The 12,266-nt window shown below is 41.7% G+C and overlaps 4 protein-coding genes across 7 annotated transcripts; 3 read left to right on the top strand and 1 right to left on the bottom strand.

Moving 5' to 3' along the window:
• Positions 1-60: 60 nt before the first annotated feature.
• Positions 61-1,777, bottom strand: si:ch211-269k10.4 (uncharacterized protein LOC100150242 homolog). 3 transcript variants are annotated; one of them, XM_037274640.1, is made up of 6 exons: positions 1,697-1,777; positions 1,301-1,476; positions 587-706; positions 456-512; positions 280-384; positions 61-208 (listed from the first exon to the last, which is right to left on the bottom strand). In XM_037274640.1, the coding sequence occupies exons 2-6, from the start codon at positions 1,463-1,465 to the stop codon at positions 104-106; spliced, it is 552 nt and encodes a 183-aa protein (XP_037130535.1). In that variant the 5' UTR covers positions 1,466-1,476; positions 1,697-1,777; the 3' UTR covers positions 61-103. The 3 variants fall into 3 exon arrangements, with proteins under 3 accessions (XP_037130535.1, XP_037130536.1, XP_037130537.1); XM_037274641.1 differs by lacking the exon at positions 1,697-1,777 and adding an exon at positions 1,572-1,690; XM_037274642.1 differs by lacking the exon at positions 456-512.
• Positions 1,690-3,029, top strand: LOC119136273. The gene is made up of 6 exons (XM_037274629.1): positions 1,690-2,037; positions 2,146-2,244; positions 2,338-2,394; positions 2,482-2,595; positions 2,673-2,789; positions 2,867-3,029. The coding sequence occupies exons 1-6, from the start codon at positions 1,879-1,881 to the stop codon at positions 2,933-2,935; spliced, it is 615 nt and encodes a 204-aa protein (XP_037130524.1). The 5' UTR covers positions 1,690-1,878; the 3' UTR covers positions 2,936-3,029.
• Positions 3,030-3,268: 239 nt separating this feature from the next.
• ptdss1a (phosphatidylserine synthase 1a) lies at positions 3,269-9,097 on the top strand. Of its 2 annotated transcripts, none has more exons than XM_037274451.1 (13): positions 3,269-3,676; positions 4,021-4,112; positions 4,426-4,470; positions 4,557-4,681; positions 4,760-4,918; positions 4,991-5,142; positions 5,558-5,699; positions 6,421-6,533; positions 6,617-6,682; positions 6,912-7,011; positions 7,166-7,234; positions 7,440-7,503; positions 7,591-9,097. In XM_037274451.1, the coding sequence occupies exons 1-13, from the start codon at positions 3,492-3,494 to the stop codon at positions 7,674-7,676; spliced, it is 1,398 nt and encodes a 465-aa protein (XP_037130346.1). In that variant the 5' UTR covers positions 3,269-3,491; the 3' UTR covers positions 7,677-9,097. The 2 variants fall into 2 exon arrangements, with proteins under 2 accessions (XP_037130346.1, XP_037130345.1); XM_037274450.1 differs by having other exon boundaries at positions 7,588-9,097.
• A 508-nt stretch (positions 9,098-9,605) lies between these two features.
• On the top strand, positions 9,606-11,858 carry LOC119136198 (E3 ubiquitin-protein ligase NHLRC1-like). The gene is made up of 2 exons (XM_037274518.1): positions 9,606-9,773; positions 10,428-11,858. Exon 2 carries the CDS (start codon positions 10,447-10,449, stop codon positions 11,626-11,628), a length of 1,182 nt encoding a protein of 393 aa, XP_037130413.1. The 5' UTR covers positions 9,606-9,773; positions 10,428-10,446; the 3' UTR covers positions 11,629-11,858.
• The last annotated feature ends 408 nt before the right edge of the window (positions 11,859-12,266 follow it).

The following is a 12,266-nucleotide window of genomic DNA, read 5'->3' as shown; positions in this document are numbered from 1 at the left end:
TGTAACCACATTTTTATGTAGGGGGGGGGGGGACTGCCCTGAAGTTTGAGATGGAAAAAAAAAAAAATGATGCGCTTAGAAGTCTTCAAAATTTAAATAGTTGTTAGCAAATTGGTTTATTTTTGCCACTTTTCACTTTGGAGATCCACACGCAGAGAATTATACTGACCAGAAGCTGCAATCCCAAAATGCAAAGTTCCACCACCATCTACAAAGACATTTTAAATTGGTAATTTATGAAACAATCCTTTTTTTTTTTCCCTCCATAATTACTCTCACCATCAAATCAAGTTTTCTGTGATTCCATTGTGTCAGGTCAGCAATTATTAAACCAAGGCCGGGTAATGCAAAAATGACACAAACGCTGTTGATGATGAGGGACACCTGAAAAAAAAAACATGGCCATTATTTCAAATAAATATTAATGAGCATGTAATGTAAGAAGGCTTACTTACACTTAGCAATACTGGATATCTTTCCAACATGCAGGAAACAATTCCTGCAAAAATGAACTGAAAGGCAGGAGAATTTCAAATGATTATGAAAAAAATAAAATAAATATATACTTAAAAAATAGACTTCTTACAAGCATTCCGGTCATGTGAGAAACTCTGAAGAGCGTGGCGAGCGACTCGTTTATACTCAAGCCTACGGCCAGCGTAAGACCAATTCCAACACTGGGCACTCCGCTGACAACCTGCAGGAACTGCAATGATTGATCCATAATCAATTTGTGAGAAATATTGATGTGAAATAGTGTGGTAGCATGAAAGTAATAGGATATCAAATTGTCCGCACAGCTAAATAATAAAACTCAGATAATACATTTCATTAATTTGCTTATTCATCACATGAATATTTTTCTAAAAGAAAAAATTGCATGCCCTTATTTTTGTTGCAATAAAAAAACTAGTTCAGTCTACAATGCATGCAGATTTTTTTTCTTTTTTTTTACCATTTACAAGGAAGACCACAAGAACCCAAGTTTCCTGTTGCTGACTTTCGAACAGGCTGGACATCCTTTAACTGAACACCGCAAAACTTCGACCTGCAGTATTGTCGACTGTACAAAACATTCACTCAGATTCCTTAAGAAGGTTTTAAAATATATACAATAAATGCTGTCCTCCAATTAATCACTGTCATTAAGCCACATTTCAAATAAATACATCATTTATAAAAAAAATAAATAAATTTTGAAACGGAATAAAAGATTTTTAAAAACAAACCAAAAATCGTATCCAAAAATCTTCATAATTAGTTAAAATAAAATTAACCAAAGCATGCTTCTTGGCCTTACCCCCAATATCTCCATTCTATTCCGGAGCAAGTCATGCAAAGTCCAAATCTCATCCTCTTCAACTTTTGTGGCTTGGTACCGTACCACCCTCGGCGATTTCTCAACATCTTCGCACAGGCCTTGCTCAATTTCTTGGATCTTCATTTTCTCATGTGAACAAGCCATACTGCACTCACCTGCAAGTACGTCATCAAAATATAAAATTATGTACGCATAAAATAATTATTTTCATGAATTTTGTAATAAGGTTTAATTCGGGTTTTGTCACCACCTGTTCCGTGTTTGAACCAATCAGTTCCTTCTAGAAATAAAAATTTTCCAAAACTCTTTTTTGCATTGGCTTGCAAAATGTTAGATAAGCAAGTTGTTAAAGTTTGCAGGCGGGTTGTCACTTACCATCTCAGACTGTGCTTGACTCTTCAACAAACGCCTTTTTCGAAGCACAAGGCGTGACAAAGAGGTCACACTTGTCACTTCCTCACTTGGCTGCTGATCATCATCATTTCTTTGCTAAACCTGTTGAACATCACTTCGAGCGGATCAACAGTAAAATCTCGGCCCGTGATCTTTGAAGAACAATGAGGAAGACGTTTGTGAGTGACGACTCCATGATCATCAATATTTCCATCAGGAAAGATAGCGGAGGACGGGGCCACGTTATGCCCCGAGAATTTAAGTGTGTGTTCCGAGACTCTTTTAAGGTTTTTGCTTACAATGGATTCCCAAAACCTCTTGGGGTGAGTGGAAAAAAAAATCATGACTTTTCTGACCAATTATGAGAAATTGGATAAGCACAGTTGTAAATGGATGCTGACTGTTTTGTTTTGTTTTTCTTAAATTTGTAGGCAGCACAATGTCTTGCTGGAGTGACATTTTTAAGTCTTGGTCTGATATTTCGTCCCACGCTACAGGCTGACATTTTTATCCTTTTACCAAGCATTTCGGTACGTAACCTTTGAGTCTAATTGAATTTTGATTTACATTTGAAATTCTGCGCTAATTTCTGATTCTTCTACTTTATGTTTTATCAATGGTAGTTTGTGCTTTGTGGGATGTTGACCTATGCGGCGGGAAGTGTTCCCAACATGCGTGTGGTAAGGGGAAAATGTTGCTTTGGATGGCTGAGATGGTTTTTTTTTCTCCGGGTTTGTGGATTTGAGTATTTTTATTGCACTTGCCAGACCAAGCTGTCATTCTGTCTGAACGTCATCAGCTTTCTGGAGTCCACTGTGTTACTTTGTCTCTGTTTGCTCGACCTCACCTTGAATTGGGGGGATGCCGAGCACGAGTCCAAGGTGAGTTCAGCATTTGAATTTTTTTTCTTACTTATGCTGGAAGCTCAAAATGAGATTCATCTCTTTCTTTCCCACAGCTGCAAATGGGAATCGGGGTGACAGCTTCTGTCCTGCTTTTGGTGGAAAGCTTAATTGCCTTATTTCTGATCTACTGGGAGAGTAAAGCAGTGTGCAGGCAATATTTCAATGCGCTGGTGTGTTGCATTCTCTCTGATTTATTTCACCTCTAAACTGATTGAACTAATGAGGAGCATTTCCCCCCCCCCTGCAGCCCATTATTCAGCTGAGACAGGAGGAGGACAAACATGATTCAACAAAACAACCCGACAAGATCAACTGACTGCTTTTTAGTCATTATTAGCACATCGAATTTGCTTGCCTGGCAGCACCTCAGAAGTTTACATCATACAATATGCAATAAAATGTAGTTTTAACAGCACCAATCGCCCATCCTTTGATTTTGTTTATCCTGCAATACAATAAACAACCACTAGTGGGCAACAAACGCGAAGAAACATCAAGTCGGAAATAAAATGGAATGTTTTCAGTGAAACTCCATTTGACATACAAATATTATTTTTGTACCACATCATGATTATTACATGGGTTAAATAATTCCTAATGTTTTTGTGAATTGCTTATAGAGGTCACGTTCAAAACGGCAAATGAGCTCTTCCGCTTCTCGGGGACACTCCCAGTTACGTTCACGCCAATCAAAACTCATCAGTCATCACCAAGCTTCTGTTTTCATTTGACTCCTTACTTTCTTCACACTCGCACGCTGCTTGTTACTGTGGAAATGTGTGTTTATTCCTCCCATTGCGTTCGCTTTTGTGTTGCGGGCTAGCCAGTAGCTAACCCCCGGTGCTGTTTGGGTGAGGGGGGAAAGCTCTCCTATGGCGTCAAGGTACAGCCGAGGGTCGCATACCCTAAGCAAGGATGACGTGAACTACAGGATGCATTTCCGAATGATAAACGAGCAGCAGGTCGAGGACATAACCATAGAGTTCTTCTACCGGCCGCACACCATCACGCTGCTAACGTGCACGGTGCTCTGTCTGACGTACTTCGCCTTCGTGAGGTAAGCTGGGAAGAGGTTAGCTTAGGGAGCTAGCAGGTGGCTAGCCGTAGCTGTGATGCTCTGACAGAGTCAAGGAGCCTGATTACGCTTTATTTTGTCTCAAATTAAATCAACGAAACATGCGCCATATTCCATGACGGTGCTTTTGAATAGTTGATGAAACAGTGCCGTGTCAGGACTGTGCCTCCATTAGCAAAATACGTACACACAGTATTCCCCCGCTACATCGCGAATGATTTTAGACCTACAATATAACTTCTCCACGAAAACAACAAAACGAATCCACAGAAACATTGTGTGCTTACTGCAAGTTGAACTTTTGTTTTTATTGTTTTTTGTTACAGAGATGATGGAAATCATGACAGTAATGTTTGGGTTGGTTTGATTCTGGTGATCTCTTTCTTCCTTGTTATCAGCGTTTTGGCATTTCCCAATGGTGAGTTTCCATATGAAAGATTTTGTTTTGTTCAGTGTTAAAACATCTGTTGTTCCAAGGGATGGTTAAAGTTACATCTTCTTCCCATCATCCATCTAAGCTCCACATGTGGAGAAAAAAAAATATTTCTAGCTATTTCCACCATTTGAGGTCGGTAGAAACTAAATGCTGGTGTGGTTAAATGAACAAAGATTCCTGACCAATTAAGTGAAATTGGATAATTTCCCAGGGCATGTCTAATGATCTTGAAGGACTGTGGTTGGAATCAACTTTAGACAACTGCATGTATATTCACATTCTTCCTTCTCTACAGGTCCATTCACTCGACCTCATCCAGCGATATGGAGAATAGTCTTTGGTGAGTACTGATTGATGGAAAACTGAAAGCTTTTTTTTTTTCTGGACTAACAGCCTCTGTTATCTGATCCTCGTTTGTTGTTCAAGGTCTGAGTGTGCTGTACTTCCTCTTCCTGGTTTTCATCATCTTCCTGAACTGGCAGCAGGTTAAACAGTTAATGTACTGGCTTGATCCGAACCTGCGCTACGCTAAAAGGGAAGCAGATGTAATGGTGAGATCCACCTTCACTGGAATGGCTGATTAAATTCTACTCTATTTGCTGAGGGTGTGTGCGCTGCCGTGTGTTTAGGAGTACGCAGTCAACTGCCATGTCATCACCTGGGAGAGAATTCTCAGCCATTTTGACATCTTTGCGTTCAGCCATTTTTGGGGTTGGGGCATGAAGGCCCTCCTGATCCGAAGCTACGGCCTCTGCTGGACCATCAGTATTACCTGGGAGCTCACCGAGGTACCGCATGTCGTCATATTCTACACGGGGTGTTACATCTGCGAGGTTGAATCTCACGTGTTGTTCCTTCAGCTCTTCTTCATGCATCTACTGCCTAACTTTGCCGAGTGCTGGTGGGACCAGGTGATTCTGGACATCCTCTTGTGTAACGGCGGGGGCATCTGGCTGGGCATGACGGTGTGCCGCTTTCTGGAGATGAGAACGTACCACTGGGCCAGTATTAAGTATGTCCTGGGAAGTTGAAAATGAAAAAGAAAATGTTCCATGACTATGTTCCTAGCTTATAACACTTTCCCTATTAAAATGAATGGAAATGCCATTGACCTGATCCAGCCCAAAAAATAAATTTTTAAATATCTTTAAGAACAAATACAGTACTCTATAGTCTACATATAGTAGTGACACATTTAAATTGAACGCAAAGAATAAAACAGTGTTTGCCCCATTTTTTGCTTCAGTTCAATAGACATTGTGCTGGCTCCTCCTGTTCTGTTCTTGACCACACGGGGGCAGTGTAGTACATAGAACGAGTCGAACCTCCCCAGTAATTATAGTCATTCTGTTGCCCCCAATGTTAAATACTCATTGTTCATTGCAATTGTTGTGTGCACACTAAACTTGAACTGCTTCTCCCAACAGGGACATTCACACCACCACGGGCAAGATCAAGCGAGCAGTTTTACAGTTCACGCCAGCCAGCTGGACCTACGTGCGCTGGCTGGATCCAAAGTCTTCCCTGCAGCGAGTGACGGGCGTCTATCTCTTCATGATCATCTGGCAGGTGGGTCCTTCTCGTCATCTCGACGCTGGCTAGTCGAGGATCAGCCGGTGTAGTAAATCCGGGGCTAATCTAATTGCTGCCTGGATGAACTCGAAAAGCCATCTCGCTCGGATCTATTTAACGCACGGGTGTCCTGCTGTCTGCGCATTAACACTTAATCCCATAAAGAGGCAAAGCCAGGGCGGATTACTCAGATGCAATTAAGGAGGGTGCCATATTTCAGTGCCACGCTGCCTTTGTCTTTGGCGTTTTTCTCTGCCATGGCAACACGCTGAGGGTTCGCTTTTATTTTGCACACTAATGGAACACTATCATCATGCACTTGGCCTCGCCTCTCTGGAGGCGCCACACAGTAATGACCAATCTTGAAGAATGGATCAGCATGAGGACTGTGGAGCCGGTCCACTTTCAAAGGCTCCGAGCCAAATGAGGGAAGAACACTGCAGTGGGCCTTGACTCTCATTATGTTTGCGTGGGAGTGAGAGAAGCTAGCTAGCTAGCTAGCTCAGCTCGGTTTTGTAACATTCAGCCATCGGAATAAAAGTGTGTTGTTGCAGATATATGATGTTGTCTCAAAAGATACATAAAAATAATTTCCTGCAACACACCAATTATAAATAATGACAGAATGATTAATTATGAAATGATGACTCGGCATTGAATTTGCGACAGCTTCGGGGCGTGGCGTTATTTTAACAATCTTTTATTGTCTGCTTTCCAGCTGACGGAGCTAAACACGTTTTTCCTCAAGCACATATTCGTGTTTCCGGCAAGCCACGCCCTCAGCTGGTGTCGGATCCTGTTCGTCGGCATCATCACCGCGCCAACCGTCAGGTGAAACGCTCGTGTGTCTATAGCGCAAAAACATTTACGTCTTTAGTTCTTCTCGCTCTAACTTGACGTTTGGTTTGCTTCAGGCAGTATTACGCGTATCTCACAGACACCCAGTGTAAGAGAGTTGGAACTCAGTGTTGGGTGTTTGGGTAAGTTTGCCACAAAGGTCTTTTCATTGATGTGAATAAATGTCAACTGCTGCAGGCTTTTTTTTTTCACCGTGTTGAATTGATTGAGTGAGAATTGTAAACATAGCCGGAAGGCTTGTTTACTCATATTACTAACCCACAAATCATTCTGGCATGTGAAGCAACACAATGTCTCTGTGTTAAAAGCCTTGTTGTCTGATTTTTGTTTTGTTCTTTTCACCTTGCCCAGGGCTATAGCCTTTCTCGAGGCGCTGGCGTGTATCAAATTCGGACAGGAGCTGTTTTCCAAAACCCAGATCCTCTACGTGGTCCTCTGGCTGCTGTGTTTGGTAAGATCAGCATTTTTCTGTGTTGATAGTAAACGAGCGCAATCTCCTGCTGACATTATTGGCTTTCCAAGAAACCATTCCCATATGAGTAGATAATATTGATAGGTTGTGACATGTTACATATATTACATATCCCATATTGAACTGTTTTTAGGCCTTCATTACATTCCTGTGTTTGTTTGGGATGGTGTCGTGCGCAGAAAACTATGGCTCAAGAGGAAAGGTATGCTTTACTTTGCTTTGTTTGTCTTAAATAAAAAGACATAAATGTACATTTATATAAAAGTGACATCATTTTGTGGGTCAGGCCCATTTAAGTATTGAGTCGAGGGGCCCTGAAAAAGTGAAAAAACAAACTGATACTATCTTCTGGTTTGCTAAGCTAGCATTTGAAGGGTGCATGTCCACTTGTGTGTTACCTTCCGCAGAGCTTGTCCGAATGCGAGGACGCCAATTTTGAGTTTTCTGACGATGCGCCGGAAGATCTTAAAGGTAAAGTGAATTTTTTTTTTTTACTATTCAAGGGAGGATAGCAACAAAGTTTGTATTGATGATGAGGGCTTTTGTGTATTTCAGGAGAGATTGAAGTGGGAGGCCCAAAAAGTAGACTGAGAAAAAAGAAATCAGCGAAGCTCAACTCCGTTAATGGCGTGGAGAACAAGTAGGAATCACTAGAAGCTGTTCCTGAACTCACCCGAAAGAGCTTCTAACGGGGGCATTAAGGTATCGGATGATTCTAGGAGGCCCCGCCCCCTCCCTCCCTCCAGGAAAGACCACTGGTCAGTGCAGTGTTGTCAGAGCGTCACACCCATAACGAACGGGCTGCGCTCATAAAAAGCTCCTTTACCAGGCGTGTGCATGTGTGTGTGTGTATCCACGTACACGTTTTGTGCGCGTGAAAAGGAGATATGATAATAAATAACTGCCAACTTTTAGATTTAACTGCATGCCTTGTGTAGCTAAACATTTACAGACCGTAACCGCCATTTATGACTACTCCAGACATTTCACTATTTAAAGCCGCCATGTAGAATTTGCTCATTATCATTTGAGCCTCTGTGATTTATGTTTGTTTTTATTAATGATAATAATAACGCGTTTTCCGTTTTGTTGGTTTTACAAATGTTTCGCCGAGTACGTTGATGACCCGAACTTGAATGTGGGCGGGGCCATTTTTTTTTTGACCTGGAACAAAACAAAGCACACATCTAACGCACTTTGCAGAAAGTTTGCGCTGAAGAACTGCACATTTAGAATGTTTGAGTATCTTGGGGTTTATTATTAGTGTTTTTAACGCCTTGTTTATTAATGGCTGCTATTTTTTTTTTTTTTTTTTTACCGTGATGGTACGAAGGACAGATAATGAAATAGTTCAACCAGGATTGCTGATGATCTTGTTACACATGCATGGTTGCAATGTTACACACCACATGAAAGCCACACAGCATGATGGCGGCATTCTTTTCTCCACCGTCATTTTTAAATTCACCTTTTGTGCCTGTCTTAATGTTCCTTTTGTCTCAGTTCTTTCGGTGTGTAATCAAACTAATAAAGGGGCTTTGCTAATTTGCTAATTTAAGATTTATTTGCATTTCCTGCCATGGGCATCCGCTCATGTGACCTGTTTGCCAAATTTTGCTTGCTCGTGTTTGTACTAGCATTTTTCATGTCAAGTTCACTTTATTTTAGTTTTGCTGTTTTGTCAAAGTATACAAGCACATTTGTCTTGATATTTGTACATCAATGTTGGTGGTATGAATACTGCAGTTGTGATGGCGCTTTGACACTTATTGCATTTGTACTCTGATGCCTGTACTTACATTTTTTTTTTTTTTTAAATACTTACATTTTGGGAATGATGTGATATTCAAGTGATGATGCACCTCTAATGAAATATTCCTGACAAATCTGATTTTTGAGACCAGCGACTGGCTTGGGACAAAGGTTTCTGTCTATGGTACGCGATTTTTCCTGGATCTATATGTAATTTGCCTAAATGCTAACATCATGAGAAATTACTTGTGCCGTTCTAATATCACTGTGAAATACTGAACCCCATTAAAATGTTTTAAATGTTAAAAACTCACTCTTTAATTCCAGCCTTAATAACTGGCCGAAATCCATTTTTATTGCCACTAGTCTTCACTATTATATCATATTTTATAGAAAGTATAACTAAATTGTGTGTCCATCATTATTTAAAAAAAGAAGTTTACATAAAAAAAAAATCATAATTGTTAATATTGCCAGAGTAAAATAATCTGAAGGAAAAAAAAATCATCCCAGTAGTGTGCATGTTTTGGGAATTTGGGAGGAAGCAGGACTACCCAAAAAGAAAAAACCTCACAAGCACTGGAAAAACTCCACACAGGAAAGCCGCAGCTGGGATTTGAACTCTGAACTTCAGAATTGTGAGCTTGACATGCCAACCACTAGTCCACTGTGCAAAAGAACCCCTTCATAATATATAAATGTCATGTTTGTAGATTATGTTCTTGACAAAGGAAATCAGAAACGCCCTTGGCCGACCTTTGAGGTGTGACCTTCAGCAAAGAAGAACAAAATTGGCTGACCCGAGCGCCGACTTGTGTGAGATCCAATTTCACTGCACATCATGAAACTAAAATAGCTTCCTCATGTCAAGCGGCGTCACGACTGCGTTGCAAGGAAATGTGACTTTGCGGCGAAGGGCAAAAGTCTTGTGGGATTGTGAAGTGGATTCACATGGAGATGATGGAATTTGGAATCTCCTGAGAGGCGTGGTAAGTATCCATGTAGCGTGTTAACGCTTGAAACCGCTTGAAATTTAAAGAAGCAAACCATGTTTGTGATCCACAGGGAGGCACAGTATTTGATTTATACAAAACAGTGGTGGGAAAACTGGCCTTAAAACACATGTGGCCCGGTCCTGCTTTACTATTATGAGTCATGTAATGTTTATTGCTATTTATTTTTTAAAAATGTATTTAAATTTTATTAGCGAGTTATCTTTAAAATGATCAATAATCGTATATAATAACAATAATAATAATTTTGGTTAAATTTAAATAGAAAATTATCAAAATTTAACTGGTGTAATCTATAAAATCATTAGTGAATTAAAAAAATAAATTACAAGACTTTAAAAAATTTACTCTGTAACAAATTGTTTAATTTTATTCCAAACATCGAATTAATCTATTAACAGTTGAATGTGGAGTTTACAAAAGCGCTTCAGCAGCATGTAATGTAATTTAATTCCAGAAGAGGGCAGCAGAGAACAGCGAGCTGTTGCCTTTCATCACGTGACGTGGGCCTACTGCACAACACAAGAATGTTGCAGTGCTCTTCTCATATCTCTCCGTTTCCTTTCGTCTTTGCTCCATTCCATGCACCTTAACTCGTTTTTTTTATCTTTCCTGCACCTCAAGTAAAAGGTAAGGAACATCTGCAGCCATGACGGACAGCTGCCGGAGGCAAGGCGACATTACGAGACCCGAGGGCACGTTGCGAGAGATCCGGATCAACTTGCTTGAGTGTAAAGTCTGCTTTGAAAAGTTCAACACTCAGCAGGCCGAGCGTAGACCGCAGAACCTGTCGTGCGGTCACGTTCTGTGTGTGGAATGCGTGGGGGCTCTGTCCCACCCTCTCCTGAGGAAGCTGGAGTGCCCCTTCTGTCGACAGCTGTGCCCTGTTGACGCCACCTCCCACTGTCAGCCTCTTTGTGACCTGCAGGAGCTGCTCTTGTTCACTCCTGACAAACAGGAAGATGAAGAGGAGGCCTCAGGTGTGAGTGGCAAAACCTTACAACTCAGTTTGACCTTTGGCGGCTGGGGGACTCTTATTAATCCGACTGGATTGGCGGTGATGCCATCCTCAGGGACTTTGTTTGTGGTGCATGAAGGTGAGAAGAGCGTGGTGGTGTTTACTCCTCAAGGGAAGAAGCGGCACGCTTTTGGAAAAAGAGGACACGCCGCCGACGAGGTTTGTTACCCGGTGGATGTGGCGGTGACCTCCTGCGGTCACGTGGCGGTGACCGACGCGGGCGATAAATCCGTCAAGGTGTTTACATCCAGGGGAAACCACGTGATCACGGTTAAGGCTGGCTTCTCGATGCCGTGGGGGGTGGACACGGATAGCAACGGCCGCATCCTGGTCTCGGACGTCCAGGCCGGAACGCTATCCCGCATTAAGGTGGACTACAAACATGGCGTCACACTGGAGGAGGGAACGGTGGCTTCGCAACTGGACAATCCGAAAGCCGTGGCCTGCTGCAGGACGAGCTGTCATACGGCGGTGATGGAGCATGTGACCGAGCACATAAGGAAGCAAAGTTACTCCAGACTGACCGTGTTCACTCCAGACTTCCACATTCTTTATCAGACGGATAATTTAAGTCTTAGCCTGACTGCCTCGGTCACCATAAACATGTCCGCTGTGACCTTTGACAGAAACGGACACCTGCTTGTCGTCGACTCCCATCGAGGGATGATTTGGACTTTTGGGAGGGTGCAAAGCGGTGCTGCCCTCGCTCCTCTTGTAGCAGAGCACCTCATTCGACCTGTTGGATTGGTGCCACTTAACAATACTCTTTTGATTGTGGATGGTGGTGACCACACAGTCAAGTTATACTCTTGAGAAGTTAGACTGTAGTTAAATTGAAATATTATTCATAGATAGTAGCCTAGCAAGACAAATAGTTGGCTAGCTAGATTGCAAGCTATTTAGATAGATTCTTAATTAGGCAATAAAATAGGAGTTAGACCTCTCAAATGTATTTCCCATGTGTTTTATGAGTGCAATATGAGTTTCACTTTTTTTATTTATTGATATGTACATTTAATAAAAAGATATGCTTATTGAAAATGCCAATTCACCATGTCTGCTTGGAACTCTGGATCAACATTGACAGAGCAAAATGGGTTTATATTCATTCTGAATTTTTAAAAGTCATGTATTACACGTCACACTACACACATACATACATTATTATATTCTATAGCCGCATCATTTATGTTGTGTACATTTTTTTCCACTATATGCTGCGAACCGCCCAAAATGGATAGTAGGCCCACAAATAGCCCACAAACCATCGGTTGTTCACCACTGTGGAGCTCGTGTCTAAATGTCGGTGAGTAAAAGCATTTATTGGGTGAAAATGAAATTTCACGGCTGTGTGAAAAATAACCACTCTCCATCACATGTCTGTCTGGCCCTCGTCTAATGAGCGGCGGGCGGGCGGGCTCGCCCCTGTTTCGTGCAGTGCAAAAAAATGG

This window comes from Syngnathus acus, chromosome 16 (genome assembly GCF_901709675.1).
Source record: "Syngnathus acus chromosome 16, fSynAcu1.2, whole genome shotgun sequence".
Classification (NCBI taxonomy): Eukaryota; Metazoa; Chordata; class Actinopteri; order Syngnathiformes; family Syngnathidae; genus Syngnathus; species Syngnathus acus.
This window is presented reverse-complemented; position numbering and strand designations above follow the sequence as displayed.

Excerpts from the sequence above, each read along its gene's own strand:
- si:ch211-269k10.4 (XM_037274640.1), bottom strand. The coding sequence starts at position 1,465 with ATGGCTTGTTCACATGAGAAAATGAAGATCCAAGAAATTGAGCAAGGC. Across the intron at positions 513-586 it reads CTCACATGACCGGAATGCTT|TTCATTTTTGCAGGAATTGT; the intron begins GTAAGAAGTCTA and ends CCTGCCTTTCAG. Across the intron at positions 209-279 it reads ACAGAAAACTTGATTTGATG|ATGGTGGTGGAACTTTGCAT; the intron begins GTGAGAGTAATT and ends ATGTCTTTGTAG.
- ptdss1a (XM_037274450.1), top strand. The coding sequence starts at position 3,492 with ATGGCGTCAAGGTACAGCCGAGGGTCGCATACCCTAAGCAAGGATGAC. Across the intron at positions 4,682-4,759 it reads AAAGGGAAGCAGATGTAATG|GAGTACGCAGTCAACTGCCA; the intron begins GTGAGATCCACC and ends CCGTGTGTTTAG. Across the intron at positions 6,683-6,911 it reads ACTCAGTGTTGGGTGTTTGG|GGCTATAGCCTTTCTCGAGG; the intron begins GTAAGTTTGCCA and ends CACCTTGCCCAG.
- LOC119136198 (XM_037274518.1), top strand. The coding sequence starts at position 10,447 with ATGACGGACAGCTGCCGGAGGCAAGGCGACATTACGAGACCCGAGGGC.
- LOC119136273 (XM_037274629.1), top strand. The coding sequence starts at position 1,879 with ATGAGGAAGACGTTTGTGAGTGACGACTCCATGATCATCAATATTTCC. Across the intron at positions 2,245-2,337 it reads TCCTTTTACCAAGCATTTCG|TTTGTGCTTTGTGGGATGTT; the intron begins GTACGTAACCTT and ends TATCAATGGTAG. Across the intron at positions 2,790-2,866 it reads GGCAATATTTCAATGCGCTG|CCCATTATTCAGCTGAGACA; the intron begins GTGTGTTGCATT and ends CCCCCCCTGCAG.